This window comes from Schistocerca americana, chromosome 2 (assembly GCF_021461395.2).
Source record: "Schistocerca americana isolate TAMUIC-IGC-003095 chromosome 2, iqSchAmer2.1, whole genome shotgun sequence".
Taxonomy (NCBI): domain Eukaryota; kingdom Metazoa; phylum Arthropoda; class Insecta; order Orthoptera; family Acrididae; genus Schistocerca; species Schistocerca americana.
Window position 1 is genome coordinate 441,712,657 of NC_060120.1, and position 25,075 is coordinate 441,737,731.

Genomic DNA, 25,075 nt, shown 5'->3' on the forward strand with positions numbered 1-25,075 from the left:
AAATATTGTGACAACAAAGACATAAATTTCACAGCTGTGTCATTATGATTGTGATGATGACAATTATTACTATTATTATTAAAAATAGTGACACCACAGATGACAGGGCAGAAGTGCAGAAGTAGAAAAGAAAACAGCCTGCAAATTAATGCAAACCATTTCTTTTCATTTGTTTTATTCCTGCTCGTTTTATCAAAATGTGGACAACCATAAGTTTAGAATAGGTATAATGTTAACTTTTAGGCAGATACTTTATGTCAATAAAACAGGTTGTTATTCTGATTAGTCCGAATATATTAAAAACAAATTTATCTCAGTAAGTCTCTTGGAGCGAGAGGGGGGGAGGAAGGGGTGGGGGGAAAAAGAGGGATCATTTTATAATTAGGGTCATTTTATAGTCGGGTAAATATGATACTAGATAGGTGTCTACTACAGCAGAGTTTTAAAGTTATATTTGTATCTCAAGGAACTATTTCTCCTAGTTGAAGTGCATACCCTCAAATCACTACATGGAGAATGGAAGTTCTGTAAAATGAAACCTTGGTAAATTTGTTTGGGATCCCTTTGAATGTGGAGGCAGTCACATGCAAAGACTCGTTTTTTTTTTTTTTAAGCATGGGGCCAAAACTGAATATACTGTACATGCAAATGTGTATGAAATGAGGATTCTTCACAAAATATTTTTGATTTATCACCTAGTGAGTAAGTGTGTTGTCACGATGGAGCAAGGTGCTTCCTACGTTAACATGACAATATGTCCATGGTTCTTGCTTTCTTGGTCTCTTTCAGTCAAACACAACTGAAAAATATTCAAACACATGATCAGCATGAGTACTAAAGGCCTCGGTATTGTGCACTCAAATAATACTATCATTCATCATTCGTTCAAATGCATTACCTCAAACCAGGATAAAATTAGTTCTGCAATGTTTTGTGGTTAGTATTAGTTACAGTACTGAATACTGCTTCTGACCTGTTGTAAAAAAAATTATTACTACATTACCAGATATGTTACTCAATTAATGGGTTGGTATTCACAGCCTGGAAACCATTCTTTTATGAGGTAAGCAATTATACAAGACAATAAAAAAAATCTAGAGTAAATTTAATGCACTTAAAGGTGCACTAAGCATCTTTTTCAATCATTTTGTGAGCACAAAATATCTTCTTCAGTAAAAGAACCGAGTTCCATTTTTGTGTGTGAGACCACAGAAGAGGGCTAACCACCAGACACCAATATATTCCCAAAAGGCACTGATTCTCACACAAATTAAATCTGAAATTATGTAAAATTATTACACACAAATGTTGGTGTTTCAGCTTGATTGTTAGCTGATTGATTACTGTACAGAGCGCTATAAAGATCCTTCCACACAGCTAACAGATGTATTGTTGAAACTTGCAACAACTGCCTGATTACATGTTATCATCATGAATGATTCTTTAAAGTGAACAGTGGACTGGAAATCAGTCTTCGTCAGAAATTTAAATGTAATGCTACTGTACACTTTTTTTTACATAAACTAAGACTCCAACTATAATAAAATGTCTATAACAGCTAGAGTGACTATTACAATGAACAATGTTAAAATATATTAGGATAGTGGACAGTAGAATACAAGCTGGTATATGAAAAATGAGTGTTTTCCTTAAACGTGGTGTTCCAATTGACCATTCTTACTTAGTTTACCAGTCAATAAGCAATCCAATGGTCATGGAGATCTGAAGATATGAATTGACTGAGAAACGAATAAGTTCTGGCATGCCATGTCTCCTCAGTTTTTATCCTCCTGGTCATTACACTAACCAACAATTAAAATTACCTTTTTCTGTTTACTTTTGTTAACAGCTGTAACATTAGAAAATTTCAGAATGTATACATATGATAATATTAAAGGGACCAGTGAAAGCCATCATTCTTTTGAGTACACACACAGGATATTACCATTAAAAATTACAGTTGGCTGAGGCTTTTATTTTTCTCACACATTTTTTTCTTTGCATTTATCAACACAATAGGAATCACAACGGTAGTCTCTCCTAGAAGTGACTATTAAAAATAAATTATCCAACAAGTACCCATTGGAAGAAAACAAGGTAATATTTTTAGATGTCCATTCTGTTCATTTCCTGACTTTCAGTCAATGCATGAGATGATTGTGAGTACTCACATCACAAAAGTATCTTTATTTTAAACAACTCTAAAATTACAGAATGGTTATATTTTTTTCCATGGTCAAATAAAGATAGCTTAGCATAAGCAAGATACTGACAGAAGTCATCAACAACAAACCCAACGACTCTTTTGTTTCAGCAAAAGAGATAACTGATAAATCCATTAGCAACAGAATACATCTGGGTGCTTTATAAATTAAAATAATAAAATTTTAACAATAAGAACACATCACAACTTGATACCAATTGTGCAGGCTATCTATTTTTTATAGGAACTAAATAACTTGCTAGAAATGCAAAATTCATTGTTCTTAAGAGTTCAGTTCACCTACTCAACTGAAAAATAGTCCTGCTATACAATACACAGCTTTTTCCAGATGCTTCACAAACACAGTAAGTCACATACTTCTTCCTCCTATAAATATATATCTAATATATATATCATCCTCCATAAGTCATTTACTTTTGATTATTTCACATTTAAAAAGATTAAAATTATATGCACATCATTGGAGTCCGGATCAGATTCCATCCCGCTGTCAAAAGAGTGGAGATGTAAAGGAAAGAGGTCATAATTTCTTTGTATAACACATCACAGAAGCACATTACTCTTCCACACTGGTTCAATGTATTTAGAATATTTTCTTTGTAAAACTCAATTAGAATCATCGATAAAACTCACAGATGCTAAACGAAAGTAACAATGATCAGCCATCCATGAAATATTCTCTAAATACAAGAATCATCATCTTTTGAAGCTCTTCACAAGTTTCATTGTCTTCTGCATCAAAGGTGCCATCCGAGGTTTGACTTTGGCGGCTGCAAACAAAACAAGGTACAAAAAGATTGGTAAGATAGTACAGTGTAAAAATTTGTGCTATACCACTAATAATGGTAATATTAACGTACTTCTGTAACAAAAAATATAAATTTAAAGTTACAAAATATGGTTACCATCTTGTTGAATTTTTGGCAGAACAAATTACTGCTAAATTCTAAGGTTTCCAGTACTTTGCAAATGGCAAAGGTTATCTGCTGTTTTCTTAAGAATGAAATAATGAAAATTCTATGCTTTTTTAGAGAAATATAAGACTCAAAACCTGTTATTGTTATATTAACTTTACTTCCACCCTCTATTTTTCTTTCTGTAAGCTGGCACTATGCTAACTGTTTAGAAAGCAAACTACTTTAACTTGTAAATGCCATATCACAACTATCGTGAAAAATTAAAGGCTTTCTGAGCTGCTGCTGTCATTTCCAAGAAATACGGTCAGTTGCGACTTTGACTACTATAATTCACACTAGTTTCAGCTTGCCGGTGTTACTGAGTGGCCCCCTAGTATTTTTCATTCTGTCGCATCAGCTGAACTGTCTCTAGAAACCCTCTCCATGGATGAAGCATACCTACAGAACTCCTTAGGAGAAGTCTTTAGCAAGTTATCTGAATGGTTGCTGGGGCATTCAGAACTTTTGGGAGAGTAAGTCTTTTCAAAAGGACTTAAACATTTGATTTCAAAACATGATGAAACAGTTTCAAGACTTGTCCCTTGTATTTTTAGTTTTATGCTTTATCGGGACTCAAATGTTTCTATAAATGAGTTGCTTCTTCCTAGGTTACACAACTGTTGTAATCCTACAGATGGTAACTTTTTTCTTCACTTACATTCAAAAAAACTAGTTACCGAAGATGAACGATATGGTAACTAGTAGTAGCATCAGCCAACATTATACGAGAACAACATGTCTTAACTAGAATATGTATAATCATATGAGAAAAGGAAACTACTCACGGTACAGAAGTGCCAAGTAGGAAATACACAGATCAATTAAGTGTTGGAACTGTATCTCAGTCTGGTTAAAAAAGAATGTGTGTTTGAAAGCTGAGCTAAAGCTTTCAACATCCTTTTTACACACATATCTGGAACTCCATACTATTTTCATATAATAAATGGTTTTCTACTCTCATACAACAGATAGAACTAAAAGTAAGTCATCACGCAACAGTGAAATACCCTCAGCATGACTGAATGTTATCAACATATAATATTATCATTTACTAGGACTGCTTACAAATGAAGTGAATGAACAGCAATTCAGTTGTCATGACATTTTCATATGCATGCCACTATGATGAATCCGTCTGGGATTTGACTGGTTCCTACTTGAATCATATATTTTGGTCCACTGGTTCTGCTTCACAATACAGCGCAGTGACTATTGTCATTTTTTATTCAATATATATATTTTCCAAAAGATTAAGGCAACAGAACAGGTGAGAGGAACCAGGAATTATTTTTCTGTTTTTGTAAGGGGATATGCAGGGTATCACTCTCAACAACCTGCTATCCATACACAAAGTTTTGAAAGAATTCTGAAATTGCAATACAGTGGTTTGGCTTCTGAAGTTGCACAGGATCATATTTCAACCTACATACTGGAAAGGGAACTACAAACAGAACAAATTGCAGTACCTCGTTGTGGTCATAATGTAACTTCATTATGGAACAAACTTTTTCAATACATAAATGGCTTTCTCCATCCAACTTTCAAGATGCATCCATGAGATGGTTCTTTGAGATAAGAATTTGCAGTTCATTCAGAAACTATCAATATAATCTGCAACATAAATATAAGAGATCTTTTTCCAAAATGTTTCAATCAAAACACGTCTGCCTAAAAACAGTCATATTTTATGCAGTTGTGATGGAAAAGAATGATTTAACTAAAAAGCCATTCAGTGAGAGTTTCATGGGCAACTTTTTCCTACCCTATTCCGTATTAAGTTCAATGACCGAAAAAGGCATAAAATTATCAGCCCTGAACTAGCAGTGAATCTCTCTTTTGTTTTCAAACACTTTCGAGTGTGAAATTTATATTTGAAGTCCATTAGTACAAATTTATTCAATTGCTGAATTTCTTATTCATTTCACTGTCATCTGGTAATGGCTACCTGTGCCAGCTCAGTTCTCTTCACAGCTAACAGATGATTGACTCCATGCATGAACCTTGGGGGCTCTTTCTGTTTATGACTGATGAAAAATTGGTATTCTTTTTCGACTATAAGGCTATTCAAAGCAATGACGTGTGCTGTATCATCAAGGTTTTGAAAACAACTTGTTTCTTTTCAGTTAAGAAGATCAGATGATCTCTCAGCATTTTTATGTAGCTGCCCCCATTGCTGATACAAAGTTTCTGATATTAGTAAGCAATTTCTCAGCTGCCTTGTCGAAAATCATGGTTCGTCCCCCCCGCCCCCCCCCTCCTCCTCAAAGAAATCTTGACTTGCCAGACTGATAGTGATAGTATGGCACCTTGATGTTTGGTTAATTTACATACATACACATTTTAAAAGAAACTATTAATGTTGGTTTGACACATGACAGTTCACTTCCAGCTGTTTCATGCTAATTATTCAAATGCAAATATATCTTATTTCCTGTAAATCAACTGAAAATGAAGACATTGTACTTGCTGTGACTATGAGCTTCCCTTGAAAGTGAATAGCAACATCAGTGGTCTGTGCCAGGTTGTAAACACGTTCTGTAATCCATACTTCTGTTCAGCCTGTCACTGTCTGTCACATTAGCCAAAAATTTGATCTTTTCTAAGGATGCATTCAGCTAAGAGCATTCAGCTAAGAAACTAAAAGTAAACATTGTGTCTACATACAGTAATCAATGAATGTGTGTGTGTGTGTGTGTGTGTGTGTGTGTGTGTGTGTGTGCGCATACATGCATGCGCGCAAGCGCACGCTCAACGGCGAGGTCACCAGCACCCTTACACAAATTAAAAAAAAAACAAATGTAGACAAAAGATCAAAAATGTTAACTTATGCACTAAGACAACTAAGAAACGCTAAAATGTGCTAAACAGCAGATTAAAACACATGTAAATTGACAGAGGAGCTAAAAGAAAGACAAAGGAAATATTGTCGCAGAAGAAGCTGAGTAGCACCGTGGTGTAGTGGTTATGATGCTAAACTGTTGCATGGAGGGTCGTGAGTTCAAAACTCACCTGGACTGTACAATTTTAATTTCTATACTCGGTTCAAGTACATTCTAGAAGTATCCACAAATATCATTAATCATTGTGCTGAAATGTTCTGTAGCTGTATATATACTGTATGTGTTCTGGCCAGAGGCAGTTCGCTCCACGCTCTTGTATGTGCAAGTGCTGAATAAACCTTCGTTAAGTGAAGTTAGTGTTCGTCATTCATCTAATTACACCTTCTTCTACATGACAGTTGACTGGCTGACCACTTACAAAAAGCATGGGTGAGCCAGTCACACTGTCAACATTCCCCTAAAATCTTGGGAAAAATATTGGAAAATTCACAAACCTTTAAAACTTGGATCACATTCATTTAAACTATACTTAAAATACAGGACAGATTCATTGAAAAATAAGCCGTGGCCTGCTGGTCAGAAAATAAAACGTAGTCCAATAAAATATGGCACTCAGTGATCTGTACGCCAAAAGCTCCAAACAATGGAGGTCCTCTCGCCGGAGCAAGAAGTCCTGCATTAGAGGGCTGTGGCCTATGTGAAGATGAGTAAGGAGGACCTCAACCTGCTGACATGGCTGGGAGAGGTACGCCACGGCTGCACTGTGGGATTTACTAGATGGAGCTTATTGTCCATCACTTCCAGCCATGCATCCTCCCACTGATGCAAGACTTTAGATCTCAAGAGCAAGGCTATAGCATGCAGGGGGATGGCACACTGAAATAACTAAGGATCACAACATGCCTCCTTGGCTTCTAGATCTACCCTTTCATTCCCTGCAATACTCGCGTGCACTTGCATCCAGGGAAAATACACCTCCTTAACTAGTCATTGCACCTTGAAGAGAGCACCCTGGATAGTCTAGACTACTTTATCAGCTGTCTACAAACACTGTATACAGCAAAAGGCACTCAGAGAATAAGAAGAGACAAGACATTTAGCACTGGAAGAAAGTCTAATCTTCTTCAGTGCCCGCAAGGTCACATGTAATTCTGAATTGAACGCAGTAATGTCTTCAGGCAGTCAGACCTATAGGACACGAATGGGAAATCAAAAGAGCAACCAACTGAGACCCCTGTTTGGACTCATCTGTAAAGACTGCTACATAGTTGTGGTGCTCAGACAAAATGTCAGAAGACATCACATCAAAAACAGAAGCAGGTGTATAATCTCTTCTTTACTACACCAAATCTAAAATTAATCCGGGCCTCTCCAGTAACCACAGCAGCAGATGGTTAAAACCCTGGTGTTGAGATTGTACTTCCTCCACACCAAGTGACTTCAGCACACACTGCACACAGATTCCAAACGACATCGTAGCTTATTGACGGTTGGAGAAAAGACGTTCCAGTGGTGGACGAGCAACAGTATGGTATGCGGGCGAAGTTGGGGCTGCAAAGAACTTGCATGGCTGACACACCATGAGGAGCTGCTGCCGGGTGGTGAGCAGTAGTTCCCTGGCCTCAGCACAGAGATTGGGTATGGGACTGGTCCTATAGACACTCAGGGCCAGCCGAATCCCCTCATGGTGGACAGCATCAATGATCAATTAAGAAGGCTTCACAGATCCATACACCATGAAACTATAGTCCAGCCGTGATAGCATGAAAGCCCTATAAAACTGGAGCAGACGTGCCCTGCCTGCTCCCCGCGACCTGGGGCTAAGGCACTTTTTGATGTTAAGTGCCTTGAGGGTTCTGGCTTTCAGGTCTCTCGGGTAGGGCAGCCACGACAATCTGGAGTAAAAAATGAGGCCCAAAACCTCAATGAGTCTCTAAACTGTAAGATGGTGTCCTCATATACAAGTCGGGCCGATTAAAAATATGATGAGATTGATTAAAATGCATGCATGCCCACGCGCATGTGCACATACACACTTATGTGCAGGAAACTGAAAACCCATGTTTGCTGTACACTCCTCAAACCTCCACACTGTAAGCTGCAACCGACAGGTCGCTGTTGCAACACTGGAGGAGGAACAGAGAACAACAAAATCATCCACAAATAAGAAGCACTGTACAGGACTCCTCCCGTAGATGTGATACTCTTTACGGCTATGTCAAACGAGTAACAATTAAAACACAGCCCTGAGGGACACCATTATCCTGCTCAAAACAATCTGACAGCCTGTCACCAGCTTGGGTCCTAAAAAACTGCTGAGACAGGAAAGACCTTATGAAGATGGGAAGGTGGCCACAAAAGCCCCATTGATGGAGTTGTGTGAGAATACTATGTCTCCAAGTAGTATCGTATGCCTTACTGATATTGAAGAATATGCTGATACAGTGATGTTTACAGAGGAAAGCCTGCTGAATAGTTGCCTCTAGCAGGGTCAGGTTGTTGACAGTTGACTTAAATCTCTGGAATCCACACTGAAGTTGGCTAAGGAGTTGTCTGATCTGTAACAACCAGATGACGGATAACAATTCGCTCCAAGGTCTTTCCTACACAGTTCATTAAGGTGATATTCATGTAACTTTCCTGGTTTGAGGAGAGATATCAGAATTGCCTCCCTCCACAAGTTGAGGAAGTTGCCTGTGTGCCATTTAAGATTAAAAGAGTTGACGAGGATTTTCTTTGATGCTGGTGGCAAATGACAAAGCATGCAGTACTTGATTTGATCATGACTGGGTGCAGTGTTACACATCTCAGACAGGACCAATTCCAGCTTCCACATGGAGAAAAGGGAGTTGTAGAGCCCAGATAACTGTTGGCTCCAAAGTCTAACTTGCCCCTTGCTACAAATGCACAGTAGTGATGGAACGCCAGATACTGGTTGGAATGGGTAGTAGCTTTGCAAAATGCTCTGCCAGCATCTCAGCAATGTCTCTGAGCATCGTTTGGAGACTGCTGCTATTGGTAAACGCCTGTGTTTACTGGAAATCCTCCAAATGGTTTCCCATACCTATGTAGAACAAGTGGAATGGTAGACAGAGTCTAGGAACGTTTTCCATGACCTTTCCTACTCTCCTTAATTATGCTTCAAGCCTTGGCTGTGAGGCTGTCTGGAGTTGGGTGGTATTTAAATCGTCAAAGAGCTGCAAGCCTATCCTGGATCATTAAAAAGCACTCCTCAGACCACCAAGGTAGAGGTTGCCTCCTAAGATGACCTGTAGACTATTGGATAGATAAGTCAGCGGCATGATGGATTACTTGTGTGATGTGGTCCACCCATTCCTGGTGGGGTCAATGAACTTAACATGTAGAAGTAATACTTTGTGCATACTTGATATTTTTTCTGGAAATTGATCTAAAATACATGTAGCTTCCTGAATAAGATACAAAATGTATGTGTAAAAATGAACGGTTCCCAAAAGGAACGATCACCATTGAATTAATTCCCAAAGATGAACAAGTTGGCCCATTTCTAAGGCGGACATTTGTTTAAATATCTGGGGATTCCTCAATTTCTCTCTCATATTTCTAGGCACCTTGTTAATGATTTTGGTATCAGAATACATAATTCAGTTTTGAACTGGGGAAAATAATGCAATGTGAGTATAGATATTGTTTACTTATTATTTTATTTCAGTAATTATCTTGACAAGATATGACAAAGACAGTGGCAGCAAGGGGGTAGGGGTAGTGGTAGTGGTAGTGGTAGTGGTAGTGGTGCCAACAACAAGGAAAGAAAACCTGTCAATATATTTACCTACCTCATGTACTTAGGAAAAGGAGGTTTCCATCTTTCCCAAGTCAAATAAAACGATGGGTGAAAGAGAAACAATATCACTTAAGTCTTGATCTAACTGACTTGACTGCTAGCACTATGTGAGGACCCTGGGGTTGCACACAAAATGGGATACAGTTCTGAAAGTAGAAGAGGATAGATAAAGTGGAGCAACTATTGTCATCCAGCAGCATCTATACTTCATTTAGAAAGCTGCAAAAGTAATCCGTATTCCAGAAGAGCGGCATGAATTAAGGAACTTTCTTAAGATAGTGGTCTAAATTTCATAGGGTGGAAATGAATGCTTCTGGATTTGGTTTAAACAACTACCAGATTTGGAAGTTCCAGTCCTCATGATCACACTGTCAAGAAAGCTGGGCACTTTAATATGGAAGAGAAGTGTCAAAGTGCAACTGAGCAATCAGAGGGCCTTAGAACCCTACAAAACACACAAACACTATTACTGAATAACAAAGGAACCTTAAATATAAACTGAATCTTGAGAATAGCCAGACTAATAGATGAAAACAAACTGAAGAGCTGCTTATACAAGAGACAATGTATTTTTAACGAGGATGCAGCGCAAGCAAACACACATAATATTTGCAACAGTGAGCCAGAAAAAATGAAGGAAGAAATGGCTTGATACTAAGACACTTTAAAATCATACCTGTACATGTAAAATACATAGGTTATTATTTTCTGTTGCCATGCCCTCAAAAATTATAACAACAGGTGGAAATGAGTCAAAGAAATGTAGGCAAGCTTATGTGATGAACTACTACATATTTTTTTGACTAACCATAAAAATTCAAACATGAGTGGGTAGGTTTCTGATTATTTCATTCCTCAATACTTTCAATGCTGCTGACATTCCCTGATAATTGGAAACATGCTTACATGGCAAACAATACTTTTCCTTCTTAATTCAGGGTGTATATGCGGACAAGGAAAAAAATTCCTGGATTTCCTGGTTAAAAATGCACTTTTTCTCCTGGGTGAAAATACACCTTTTCTGTGTTAAGTGACAGTATACTTTTCCTCAGAACTGTAAAACTTATCAATCCTTTGAATGGTTATGGTTTTATGCATCTGCGTAGAATTTCCCAGCACTTTAGAAAACGAAACTCAGGGAAAAAATATGTTTTCAAAAGATCTACAATGTGCAGCAACATCTACACTGCCTATTTTCGTATTACAAAAGTATAAATTCGAATTCCACCAAACACCGCATGTTACTTTCCGAGACATTGAAATCGAGACTGCGATGTGCTTTTGTAAGCCAGTCATAGCTCATGTCACGTGATCTTGCCAGCCGATGACAGCGGATATTCAGAGCATAGAACACGTGATGTAGTCAGCCAATAGCAACATCACTGTTAAGCAGTGTGAACACAAAAACAGGAAAAGTTAATGATTTAAATTAATATACATAGTGTTGCTACAAGAAAAAAAAACTTTCACATATAATATTGGTCTCTAAGACTAATAAGCTGCAAGAGAAGCTAAACTTTCACAAATAATGTTGAACTTTGCGTGTGTCACACTGTAAGATACATCACACAAATGTGCCAGTAAAATTTTCTAGCAACATCATAAATGTCTGATCTTCTGGGTTCAAAATTATTCTAAATGGTCTTCCCCAAGAGCTGATTTTTAAATGAGAGTCACACCCTCTGTGACTTAAGAAATTCATCATACATTTTTGCAATAGTTCCTCTTGCGTAAGAGGAAATTTACTTTGAAGGTAACACTTTTCAAACAACCATTCGCAATACTTTCCCGCAAAATGTAAGTAATAGATTCGTTTCAGCACTTGCCAGAGAGAGCTAGGTAACAGATGTCACCGCACTTGTGCAGCTATGATGACACAGGAAGCCCGTATTTTCGTACATGTAAAACATTAAAAGACCTTACATTATGTCATAAAAGAAACAAGACATTGGAGGACACTCAAAGAGCATCAAAATTTTGTGACTCATACTAAAATGCATAATTCAGCATAAAGTGCACATTTGTGTGTCCAGATTCCGACAAATTTTCTTGGAGTACCAGTACTGTATTATCTCATGTATGGATCTTTATTATGGCATAATGCCATACCTGCTAGAAGATGAAAACATGCACTTGAAACGCAGTGAACAGTTGAAAGTAGCCCTCTATGATTTTTACCATCCACGCTGCCCTCCAGTACCAAACTGGTGATCCCTTGATGCTTCAGAACATGTCCTACCAACCGATCCCTTCTTCTAGTCAATTTGTGCCACAAACTCCTCTTCTCCCCAATTCTACTCAATACCTCCTCATTAGTTATGTGATCTACCCATCTAATCTTCAGCAGTCTTCTGTAGCACCACATTTCGAAAGCTTCTATTCTCTTCCTGTCCAAACTATTTATTGTCCATGTTTTCACTTCCATACATAGCTACACTCCATACAAATACCTTCAGAAACGACTTCCACACTTAAATCAATACTCGATGTTAACAAATTTCTCTTCTTCCGAAACGCTTTCCTTGCCATTGCCAGTCTACATTTTATATCCTCTCTACTTCGACCACCATCAGTTATTTTGCTCCCCAAATAGCAGAACTCCTTTACTACTTTAAGTGTCTCATTTCCTAATCTAATTCCCTCAGCATCACCCGATTTAATTCGACTACATTCCATTATCCTCGATTTGCTTTTGTTGACGTTCATCTTATACCCTCCTTTCAAGACACTGTCCATTCCATTCAACTGCTCTTCCAATTCCTTTGCTGTCTCTGACAGAATTACAATGTCATCGGCAAACCTCAAAGTTTTTATTTCTTCTCCATGGATTTTAATACCTACTCCAAACTTTTCTTTTGTTTCCTTTACTGCTTGCTCAATATACGGATTGAACAGCATCGGGGAGAGGCTACAACCCTGTCTCACTCCATTCCCAACCACTGCTTCCCTTTCATGTGCCTCGACTCGTCTGTAAAGAATTCGCATTAGTATTTTGCAGCTGTGGCTTATTAAACTGATAGTTCGGTAATTTTCACATCTGTCAACACCTGCTTTCTTTGGGATTGGAATTACTATAGACCCTCTATATAATACTTCCACCTTTCTGCTTTCCCTTCTTTACTTAGAGCTGGGTTTCCATCTGAGCTCTTGATATTCATACAAGTGGTTCTCTTTTCTCCAAAGGTCTTTTTAATTTTCCTGTAGGCAGTATCTATCTTACTCCTCGTGAGATAAGCCTCTACACCCTTACATTTGTCCTCTAGCCATCCCTGCTTAGCCATTTTGCACTTCCTATCTCCTATAGATCTCATTTTTGAGACATTTGTATTCCTTTTTTCCTGCTTCACTAACTGCATTTTTGTATTTTCTCCTTTCATCAATTAAATTCAGTATGTGTTCTTCTACCCAAGGATTTCTACTAGCCCTTGTCTTTTTACCTACTTGATCCTCTGCTGCCTTCACTACTTCATCCCTCAAAGCTACCCATTCTTCTTCTACTGTATTTATTTCCCCCATTCCTGTCAATTGTTCCCTTATGCTCTCCCTGAAGCTCTGTACAACCTCTGGTTTAGTCAGTTTATCCAGGTTCCATCTCCTTAAATTACCACCTTTTTGCAGTTTCTTCAGTTTTATTCTACAGTTCATAACCAATAGATTGTGGTCAGAGTCCACATCTGCCACTGGAAATGTCTTACAATTTAAAATCTGGTTCCTAAATCTCTGTCTTACAATTATATAATCTATCTGAAACCTTTTAGTATCTCCAGGGTTCTTCCATGTATACAACCTTCTTTCATGATTCTTGAACTTAGTGTTAGCTATGATTAAGTTATGCTCTGTGCAAAATTCTACCAGGCGGCTTCCTCTTTCATTTCTTAGCCCCAATCCATATTCACCTACTACGTTTCCTTCTCTTCCTTTTCCTACTGCCAAATTCCAGTCACCCATGACTATTAAATTTTCATCTCCCTTCACTACCTGAATAATTTCTTTTATCTCATCATACATTTCATCAATTTCTTCATCATCTGCAGAGCTAGTTGGCATATAAACTTACACTACTGTAGTAGGTGTGGGCTTCGTATCTATCTTGGCCACAATAATGCGTTCACTATGCTGTTTGTAGTAGCTTACCCACACTCCTATTTTTTATTCATTATTAAACCTACTCCTGCATTACCCCTATTTGATTTTGTATTTATAACCCTGTATTCTCCTGACCAAAAGTCTTGTTCCTCCTGCCACCGAACTTCACTAATTCCCACTATATTTAACTTTAACCTATCCATTTCCCTTTTTAAATTTTCTAACCTACCTGCCCGATTAAGGGATCTGACATTCCACGCTCTGATCCGTAGAACGCGTTTTCTTTCTCTTGATAATGACGTCCTCTTGATTAGTCCCCACCTGGAGATCCAAATGGGGGACTATTTTACCTCCGGAATATTTTACGCAAGAGGACGCCATCATCATTTCATCATACAGTAAAGCTGCATACCCTCGGGAAAAATTATGGTTGTAGTTTCCCCTTGCTTTCAGCCATTCACAGTACCACAACAGCAAGGCCGTTTTGGTTAGTGTTACAGGGCCCCATCAGTCAATCATCCAGACTGTTGCCCCTGCAACTACTGAAAAGGCTGCTGCCCCTCTTCAGGAATCACATGTTTGTCTGGCCTCTCAACAGATAGCCCTCCATTGTGGTTGCACCTACGGTATGGCTATCTGTGTCATCGAGGCACGCAAGCCTCCCCACCAATACACGCAAAAAAATTAAAAAACCAAATTTTCAAAAAGATGTTCATTTTGTAGCACACATCTTTCTGAAGAGTCTCATACATAAAACATATGTGTTTGAGGAAATGTAAGACATGTTATTTGGTCTTAAGAGTGCCACTCCTCTTTACACAGCATTCATCTATCACACGTCACTGTATTTCTCTCTGTGGATTTCAAACGTGTAATATTTTGTAATGGATGCCATCAAACTATGTTCAGGACAGTGGCAATTAAACTGACCTGTAGTGCCTCTCCTGCTCCCAGTCGGCTAGTTTGACATCTCTTAAGAAAAACTAAATTTTTGTAACCGAGAGAACAAGAACTCTTCCGAAAATTTGCACTCTTTATTGTCGATTAGCTAATAACTTCTGTTTTGTGTGACATAAAATTAAATATAGGATACATAAAACCAGTAAAGACAAGAGACAAGCACAACAGTACACATTTCTTCAATCCTTCAGTCTTGGAATTTTTTTTCTCTCTAATGTTGCTACAGCTTTACATGACATGCTTTCCTTTCTGTAAAGGAATCTATTACCTCATCAAAGTTCATCAAACATTTTGCTACATGAAAAAACAAAATGTCACTGTCTAATACTGAAACAGCTGTTAATAAAAATAGTACCCAAGACTGGTGTGGTTTCTCGATCTGATTACGTGTATTTTGTCACTGTCTGCTAGATAAAATGAAATAGGCCTGCCTAATATTGCAGCAATTGTAACACAAGCCAAATAAATGAGACTGTTTTAGCACAAATGGTCATTTTTAAACATAACGGAATATAATTCACGACATACCAATATCAAATGCCTATTAGCCTACTATAAGCAAAAAGCTTTATGTTAGGAAATAGTTTCACATTTCATCCATGCACTTCAACTTCTCAGTACGGAATTTTAATACAATTTTGAATCTCATATTCTTCCATAGTTTTTGTGATGTCTCCATTTCTTCCCCTTCCTCATTCTAATAAACAATCTTATCATCAGCAATTCTGTAATTATTCCTGCCAGTGTCAAAACTTATTCTCTGATTAACTTCACTAACCCTGCCACAATCACCAGTTTAGCTGTCCCTAGTTTATTCTCCGGTTAGGCTTTATTAAGAGTTCGTACAACTCCTTTTCCGCGCTATTCTGAGAATAGAACTTAAGTGGCAGCTAATCTGGGACTGTACAACTGGCCCTCAATAGTGTAGCAATCAGGCAAAAATTTTCTGTCAAAATTTCACTTTCTTGGATACACTGAGAATATAATATGTAATCTTTCTTACCTGTTATTCCTGTTACTCGTTAATTTCCACTCTAGTAGCCTGAATCTATGGATTTCACTAGTAATTATAACAACAATGATCATTCACAAAACCAGTCAACCATATAAACAGCAATTAGCATTCACCCATTCGGCTTTATTCCACTCAGCTCGTATAGCACCGTCCCCTTTTGTCTGCAGAAAAGTTTAATTCTAGATGCGACGGCATTTCCCTTGCAGAGACATCACGTACACTATGTACGAATCCAATAATCAACTTACGATTCATTCACAAATCAACTCAGAATGTGTTAAAAATGTTCTAAAACCAACAAGGATGCATTTCAATATCACATGAATAATCGATAAACCAACGTGCGCTGGATGCTAGGCGCTTTGTGAAACACGGCTTTTTCCTCAAGAATATGAATTTGGAGCGTGCCCCCCCCCCTCCCCTTCCCCCTGACATTGCCGCCCTGGGTAGATATACCAGTTTGCCCCCCACCTCCTAGATCCGTAACTGTTGCACACGCCTAAATCTGGCAGCTTGGGCATGACAGTAAAATTTTTCTGGGTAGCATCTGGCTGTTTGCTGCTTGCTGCTTATACAGCTAACAGCCTAACTTTTGTAGCCATAAACGGCAGAAGATACAACCCATATGTGACCCTACCGCGCATGCGCATGAGCTCGCTCACAACTGCTTAAATGAATCTAATGTAAACAGTTGTGACGTCACGCTCATCAGAGGCAATTTGTTGTTATGAAGCATTGCATAGTCTTTCTAAAACCTTTGACACATTTTGCTGTTGGCAGACACTTGTATAAGAACTGTATTTTGTCACTGTATATGGCACATTTCCTTTGCAACTTAAGTTTTATTTTGGTTTTTTCCTCTCGTTTGTGTTTTATTGCTGCAGTATTATTCTCTAGTAGTGAGATACAGTAACATCCATTGTTTGAGTATTGGTTCTTAGCAGTCAAATTCACAAAAATTTAACTGAAAACTAAAATAATGAAAAATTCCCGGAATTCCAAAAGATTCCCGGGTTTTTCCCAGTTTTCTCCTGGATGAAAAAATTCCTGGGTTTTTCCAGGATCTCCCAGTTGTCCCGGGTCACATACATCCTGTAATTACACTACTGTAGTATGTAGTCACTGAAGCAAAATAAAATCATGACTGTATCAATAATGATGAGAGTGGCCCTATTAAAACCTATCAGTATTTGAAAATGAAACCCCTCAAAAAAGTCTGCGTATTTCACTGTACAGCAGGTTGGGACTGCCTAAGTATGACATGTGTCGCAAGTTTTCAGTAATGTATGTGAGATCTGAAGATTATCAGTACACTAAATATGCAGAGGGATTAAAGGTGAAAGAGAGCACACACTCTATTTCATTTTGTCTTCACTGTATCATCCATTTTTAGTGAAGGTACAATTTTTCAGTGTAAGTCTCATCATTGGTATCTGGCCTGAAGTAAACTACATGAAGCAGATTAATGTATTCAAATATCTGCCAAAACTACAGCTCAATTTCATCCAGGGTTTTGCATTATTCAATGGAAGTGTTATGGTGGCTTCCTGCCAGAGAGGGCTGTTTTTTGCGCTCAAGCAATTTTTTCACAGTAGTATTTAAAAATCTTAAGAAAAGGGTGATGGCATCAGCATATTGAGTGTCAAAGTACTGAATCCTCACTATGACAGATGGTGAAGTTTTTTGGTGATGGTTATAGTAAAGTTTGTCATCTTGTTCAAGCAAGTTATCAACATTCTAAGGTTTGTGGACAGTTAGTCACATTTCCATTTCACTATTAAATTATAAACAGATGGTCTAGGTATTAAATACAGACACTTCCTTTCCATACCACAGGGCTCCTGTAACAAACGATGGACATCTGAGAACTCTACAAAATGTTTCTTTCTGGGTGCTTGCACTATGCTCCTCCTGTGGGGGACAAGATGGAAATTCTTGTGGGGGCAGTGAAAGACAATATGTGCCTTTTCAAATGTTTTCCCACTGCGGAGAATCCATACCTGAAATGTGATTCTGGAAAGTCTGCAAAATACCCAGCAAAGGATGTCACAATCTCTTCAATGGATTCAACATATTTATCAGCATGAAATTACTTTCCATGTGGGAATAGGTAGAAGTCACAGGGTTCAACTCTAGGAAATAGGCAGGGCCCTCTTTTTCACCCATACAGTCAAGACGACTTACGTATTATTCATCAGTTAAAGCTTTGCCCTTTCCAAGGTAATCAATAGCAATCTTCCCAGAAATCACAGGCCACAGCTTTAATTTTTCAAGGAACTCCTCAACAGAATAGAAGGAGCAACCCATGAGGAAACTCTTCAGTTTTGATTTGAAAGTGTGTGGATTACTGCTAAGATTAATTCTAGTGTTAGCTTATTGAAAATGGTTGCAGCAGTATACTGCACATGTTTCTGCACAAGAGTTAAGGAAGTCCGATCCAAATGCAGGTTTGATTTTGCCGAGTATTAACTGAGTAAAAGCTGCTTATTCTTAGGCATAAGCTAATATTGTTAACAAGAAAGGACAGTAAGGAAAATATATGTAAATATATTGAGAGGCCAATGTCAAAATACCCAGACTTGTGAACAGGGGTCGACAAGAGGTTCGTGAATTTACACCACTTATTGCCCAAACTGCCCATTTCCGAGCCAAAAATATCCTTTTAGAATGGGAAGAGTTATCCCAAAATACAATACCATATGACATAAGCAAAGTAGATCAATTTTGATGTCAAATGATCACTCACTTCAGATACTGTTTGAATAGTCAAAATGGCAGCATTAAGTCTTTGAACAAGATCCTGAAAATGGGCTTTCCACGGCAGTTTATTTCCTATCTGAATACTTAGAAATTTGAACTGTTCAGCTACACTAATCAAATGCCTATTCTGTGAAATTGAAATGTCAGGTTTTGTTGAATTGTATGATAGACACTGTACAAACTGAGTTTTACTGTGATTCAGCGTTAGTTTATTTTCTACTAGCCATGAACTTATGTCATGAACTGCACTACTTGAAACTGAGCCAATGTTGCACACAACATCCTTTACTACCACACTAGTGTCATCAGCAAACAGAAATATCTTAGAGTTACCTCTAATACCAGAGGGTATACCATTTACGTAAATAAGGAACAGGAGTGGTCCAAACACTGGTCCCTGGGGCACCCCCTGACCGTACCCCATTCAGACCCCAAATCACAGCCGTTCTCAATACCGTGAATAATGACCTTTTGCTGTCTGTTGCTAAAGTAAGAGGTGAACAAATTGTGAGCTACTCCCCATATTCCATAATGGTTCAACTTCTGGAGCAATATTTTGTGATCAACACAATCAAACGCCTTAGTTAAATAAAAGCATATGCCCAGCTTTCAAAACCTTTTGTTTAACCCATCCAGTACCTCACAGAGGAAAGAGAATATAGCATTTTCAGTTGTTAAACGACTTCTAAAGCCAAACTGTACATTTGATAGCAAATCGTGTGATATAAAATGATCAATTATCTTTACATATACAGCCTTTTCAATAACTGTGGCAAACACTGATGGCATAGAAATAGGTCTAAAATTGTCTACATTATCCCTTTTTCCCTTTTTATAAAGCGGCTTTTCTACTGAGTACTTTAATCATTCAGGAAATTGACCATTCCTAAAGGAAAAATTACAAATATGGTTAAATCCTGGGCTAACATGTGCAGCACAGCACTTAAATATTCTGCTAGGCACTCCATCATATCCATAAGAATCCTTAGTCTTCAATGATTTAATTATTGACTAAATCTCCCCCTTGTCTGTATCACAGATGAGTATTTCAGACATCAACCTCGGAAAGGCATTTTCCCAAGAGAGTTATATGATTCCCAGTAGAAACTAAATTTTTATTTTATTTACCAGAAATGCTCAGAAAACGATTGTTAAATACTGTTCATATATCTGATTTAACAGTAACAAAAATATTTTTACTATGAACTGACTTTATATTGTCGGCTTTGTGCTGCTGACCAGACACTTCCTTCACAACTGACAATATGGTTTTAATTTTATCCTGTGAATTAGCTATTCTATTTGCATACCACATACTTTTTGTCTTCCTAGTAACATTTTTAAGCATCTTACAGTACTGTTTGTAATGGGCTATCGTAGCTTGACTGTGACTACTTCTAACATTTTGATATACGAGGTGCACAATAAAGTAATGAGACTGATTTTCATTGCAAGATGTGGCAACCCTGCAGGCTTGCGTAGGCACAATACCTTTGACCTTGGTCTATAAGCTGCTTCTAGTCCAAGCGGCACATCGATGCAACTCCTCAGTCATGAGTTGTGCTGTAATAAGTTAACACGTGTTTGTGTCTCTCGTTACAGAAATGGAACTGCATAATATTGCGCAACCGTATGCCATTTCTTTTTGCGTTAAACTGGGTGGAACTGCGACGACAGCTTAAGGTAAGCTTCAGAAGGCTTTTGGAGAGGAGGTTAAGTCAAGAGCTCAAGTTTTTCGTTGGCATAAAATGTTTAGTGAAGGCCGAATGAATGTTGAAGATGAAGACCACAGTGGACGACCATCAACCTCACGGACGGATGTCAATTTGGCAAGGGTGTGTGATCTCATACAATCTGATCAAAGATAATCTGTGAAAATGATTGCAGAAGAACTGAACATCAATCGAGAAACAGTTTGTCTAATAATAGCTGGAGATTTTGGTATGAGAAAGAATTGTGCAAAAATAACGATAATGCGCCATCACATACTGCTCTGCCAGTACAGCAATTTTTAACCTCAAAACAAATTTCAGTACTACCACAGCCACTTTATTCACCAGATATTGCTCTGTGCAACTTTTTTCTATTTCCAAGAGTCAAAATGGTGGTCAAGGGACACCATTTTCAAACAACACAAGATGTCCAAAAAGCTGTGACAAGGGTCTTGGAGGATATTACCGAAGATGAGTTCCAGAAATGTTACCACCAATGGCAGAAGCACTGGAAAAAGTGTGTACAATCAGAAGGGAACTACTTTGAAGGAGACAACACTAAACTTGACTAAAACGGTAAGCAACATTTTCTTTCACATCAGTCTCATTGTTTTATTGTCGCACCTCGTGATTCCCACTTTGTTCTACATACTAGCACAGGACACCGTTTGGATTCTTTATAAAATAGTTGCAACATTTCTGAGAAATGTTGTTTTCACTTCTTTTTTTTGTCAGACTTCAACAGATACAGCACCCGTATTACACACAACTTTCTTGCAGATAATTCTTTACATAAAATGTCTGATACTCTTTCTCCTGATATATCTATGGCATTCACCCTACTAGTAATGCCATACGGTATACGAGGGGCGTTTAAAAAGTCCATGCAAAAATAAAAACTACTTACGTCTTTGGGGTAAACCTATTCATTTTTTGATTTAGTCTCCTTTTAGACTTATAAACTTCGTCCAACGCTGTTCTAATTTGTTGTTCCCTTCCGAATAATAGGAATTGTCCAAGCCTGCAAAATAGCTATTAGTTGCTGCAATCACCTCCTCGTCTTTATCCCACCAGCCATTTCTTCTAACTGGGGAACAAATAGGAGTCCAAGGGAGCCAAGTCTAGGGAATGGGGGGAATGTGAAACGAGTTGTAATCCTATTTCCATTAATTTTGCTACGACAACTGCTGAGGTGTGTGCTGGTGCATTGTCGTGGTGGAAAAGGACTTATTGCGGTCCAATCGTTGGCGTTTTTCTTGCAGCTCGGTTTTCAAATGGTCCAGTAACGATGAACAACATGCGCTTGTAATAGTTTTACCCTTTTCCAGATAGTAGATGAGGATTATCCCCTGCAAATCCCAAAAAGACAGTTGCCATAACCATTCCGGCCGAAGGAATGGCCTTCACCTTTTTTGGTGCAGATTCTCCCTTGGTAACCCATTATTAAGATTGTTCTTTGGTCTCAGGAGTATAGTAATGTATCCATGTTTCATCCACAGTGCAGAAATAATGCTTAAAGCCCTCTGGATTCTTCCTGCACAGCTGAAAACCATCCTTGCAACACTTCACACGATTCCATTTTTGGTCAAGCGTGAGCAATCGTGGAACCCATCTTGTGGATAGCTTTCTCATGTCGAAATGTTTATGCAAAATATTATGTACCCGTTCATTTGAGATGCCCACAGCACTAGCAATCTCACGCACTTTAACTCTTCTGTCATCCATCACCACATCATGGATTTTATCAATGATTTTTGGAGTCGTAACCTCCACAGGGCGTCCAGAACGTTCAGCATCACTTTTGCCCATATGGTAACTCCGAAAATTTTGAAACCACTTATAAACTGTTCTAATTGAAGGTGCAGAGCTACGTAATGTTTATCAAGCTTCTCTTTAGTCTCCTGAGTGTAATTATCACATGAAATTCTTCTTTGTTCATTTTTTGACAATCACTCTACTTCCTTGATTCACACAAAAGCCAAACACAAAGAAATAGACCAATATGGCTGAAATTGGTGTGCATTCTTTCCAAAGATGCTACAAACTACACATGACATCGATATGCGCCAGTGGAGCCATCTCTCGGACTTTGCACTGACTTTTCATACGCCCCTTGCACTTAATCAATATTTTCAAAAGTGGTTGCAACTCTAGGCTGTTATTCATATGGATCATCTTTGGGACAAGTAACACTAAACTTGAACTCAATCATCCATTTTTAACTACTGAAAATATACAGGATACCTTATGAGTCTCCATCAACTTTGCATGAATTCTAGTTGGCAATAAACCATAAATGACAGTTTTTCAACATGATATTATTCATTTGCATCTATTTGAACACAAAATGAACAACACTATTCCTTTAAAAAGCTGCACAAATAAAAGCTGCTCCATATATCAGTTTTACACCTGAATTACATTACAGTACAACTCTATGATAACTGATATCAACATTCTTTCTATGCCAGAACAAGAACTTTATATTGTCCCCTTCACAGTGTAAATGTTTCCAAATTTTCCTAGGTACTGGCTTTATCACTGCATCTGTAACATCCCTCTCAGTTAATGTGTAGATGCTTTTATTCGCAGACTGTGACTAACTTGCTTCAACCAATCAATAGTTAGAGTTATACTTATATCATTTGTGTTCCCTCCAAATGAGTAGCTATTTTGAAACAAGTGATTTGTTTTATATGGCTATGATACTCAACCTGATTGCACACTCCTTGGTGGGGGAACAGGTACAGGAGCCGCTGATGTGCTAGGACCAGAATTCTGTCTTCCCATGCCTGTCTTTGCTCCTTTAACTGGGCTTCCTTTGCTAATGACAACAGGTCCAGCAGTGCCATATTTTGCCTGAAAGGAAAGATAACAGTTCAAAACAGTTTTAGCAAAGTTTGCAAATTCTTACGTATCTTAAATCTTTTAATGGAAAGTCTTGGTGGAATGTAAATAACTGAAGGAGTAAAGGTAAGAGCTCACTGAATACTGTAAATGCTGAGTAATTGAGAGGCATGTAAACCAAACTGAGAACTTTGCTAACTTTTGGATGCCTTTTTTTTCCCTAGCTATAGAGAAAACACACACACACACACACACACACACACACACACACACACACAGCTACATTGTGCCCCCTGCTTATATCATTCTGGCACAGCAGCTCAACAGGGGTGACGGGTTATGCTGTTTATAGTGGGTTAGGGAAGAATAGGTAGGTAGTGGGAGGGAAAGCTGGTGTAGGACTGTTGACAGTTGGGACAGGAATGTGGGAGGAAGAGAGAATAACTGCACAGGAGATAAATGCAGCACTGGGAATGGTGATTCATTCTGGCTCCAGGTAGGTTGCAGTATGAGAGAAACTGAGGTCCTGGGGCAGTCGTTGAGCTGTGTGTGAGGCACGGAGCTAGCAGAGTGTTACGACCTGAGCCATGGTCGTGTTGTTATCAGGAGGTAACAAAGAGCAGAGATGAATGATTCTGTGGAGCATGGAATGCTAATGAAACATCATTCAATTAACAATCCTTAATTGGCAAACATTTTACAATCACACCATCTTCTTAGCAGCAACTATGTTGCTTGAAAGTGTGAGGAACTTGCTGAGCACAGGTCCTGACAGTGTCTGTAGTCATTGCTGTGGCTAGTAAGAGGGTGCAGTGTCACTCATCTTCACAGCCTAGCGTGACTGTGAATGCCTGTCAGAGCCTCAGCACTCTCGATGCATGAAGCTGTGCTAACACTTGATCCCAGACTACTACTTATCCCTGTAGTTGGTTATTGACATGGCGTGAAGACAGAAGACTCAGCAGCAATATGAAAGTCAGCCTGAGTGGTGGTCCCAGCATATACCTGGTAAGGTAGTATTTGTAATGCACCAGTAGTCACAACACAGACACCCAGCACCCAAGCTGAACAGCTTGCAGATGGACAGATCAATTTGTCATCTGCAGAAGATCACCCCGCTTCCATCCTCAGTCCATCACCATTATGACTGGCAGTACTGTGCCTTGCAGATCATAAGTCCTATCCACAGTTGGATGGACTTAAAGCCGTGGACTCCAAATTGACAGCAGATCTTGTAGTCAATTATTTAATTCACCAGAGCATCCTGCAACTTAATAGAGCTGGTCTGCCATTGGTATCCGTGATGCAGCTGGAACAGTCTCACTCTGAGAATGCATAGGAGGGGGAGGTGGAGGGTGTAGAGGTTTTACAGCTGGCCATGACATGATTCCCCCCATCCACTGGTGACTGAATGTGTTCTCACTTCTGAGCCTGTCAGCACTCTTGACTGCTTTAACTTAAGGGTTTCAGAGCGTTCCTTTATGTTTGCATCCCAACAGGCATTCTTGTGACATCGCAAGGTGAAGTTAATACATTTAGCCTCGTTACAGTAGAGCATTCTGTCTGCCCTGCACTGTTGTAAAAGTGCTGACTCTACTTTTCTTGGGTTCTCTCACACACAGTTTCATAGTCTGATAAAAGAAGCTGCAAGCTTGTTTGTACTTTGTTCCCCTCATGTTAGTATTTGGTTACAAAACTGCTGTGTAGCTGGCAGATGTGCCTCACTTAACAACATCTCAGTTGGTTTCCAATAAAGTTTTACTTCTGCACTTACTTACTATTCTACTGAGCAACATTCCCCAATCCTTTATCAGATACGTCCCAAATTTTCACACCTTTCTACTATTCTGTA

General features: G+C 38.6%; 1 protein-coding gene across 2 annotated transcripts in view; it reads right to left on the minus strand.

Moving 5' to 3' along the window:
• Positions 1-1,941: 1,941 nt before the first annotated feature.
• LOC124593707 (transcription elongation factor B polypeptide 3) overlaps positions 1,942-25,075 on the minus strand; it is a 161,950-nt gene continuing 138,816 nt past the window's right edge. Inside the window, exons 8-9 of one of the 2 annotated variants that reach the window (XM_047132013.1) lie at positions 23,091-23,235; positions 1,942-2,994 (exon numbers count right to left, since the gene is read on the minus strand). In XM_047132013.1, coding sequence (XP_046987969.1) covers positions 2,921-2,994; positions 23,091-23,235 — 219 coding nt within the window. In that variant the 3' untranslated portion in view covers positions 1,942-2,920. Of the gene's footprint in view, positions 2,995-23,090; positions 23,236-25,075 lie in introns of those variants that run through there. The other variant, XM_047132014.1, reaches the window with a different exon arrangement.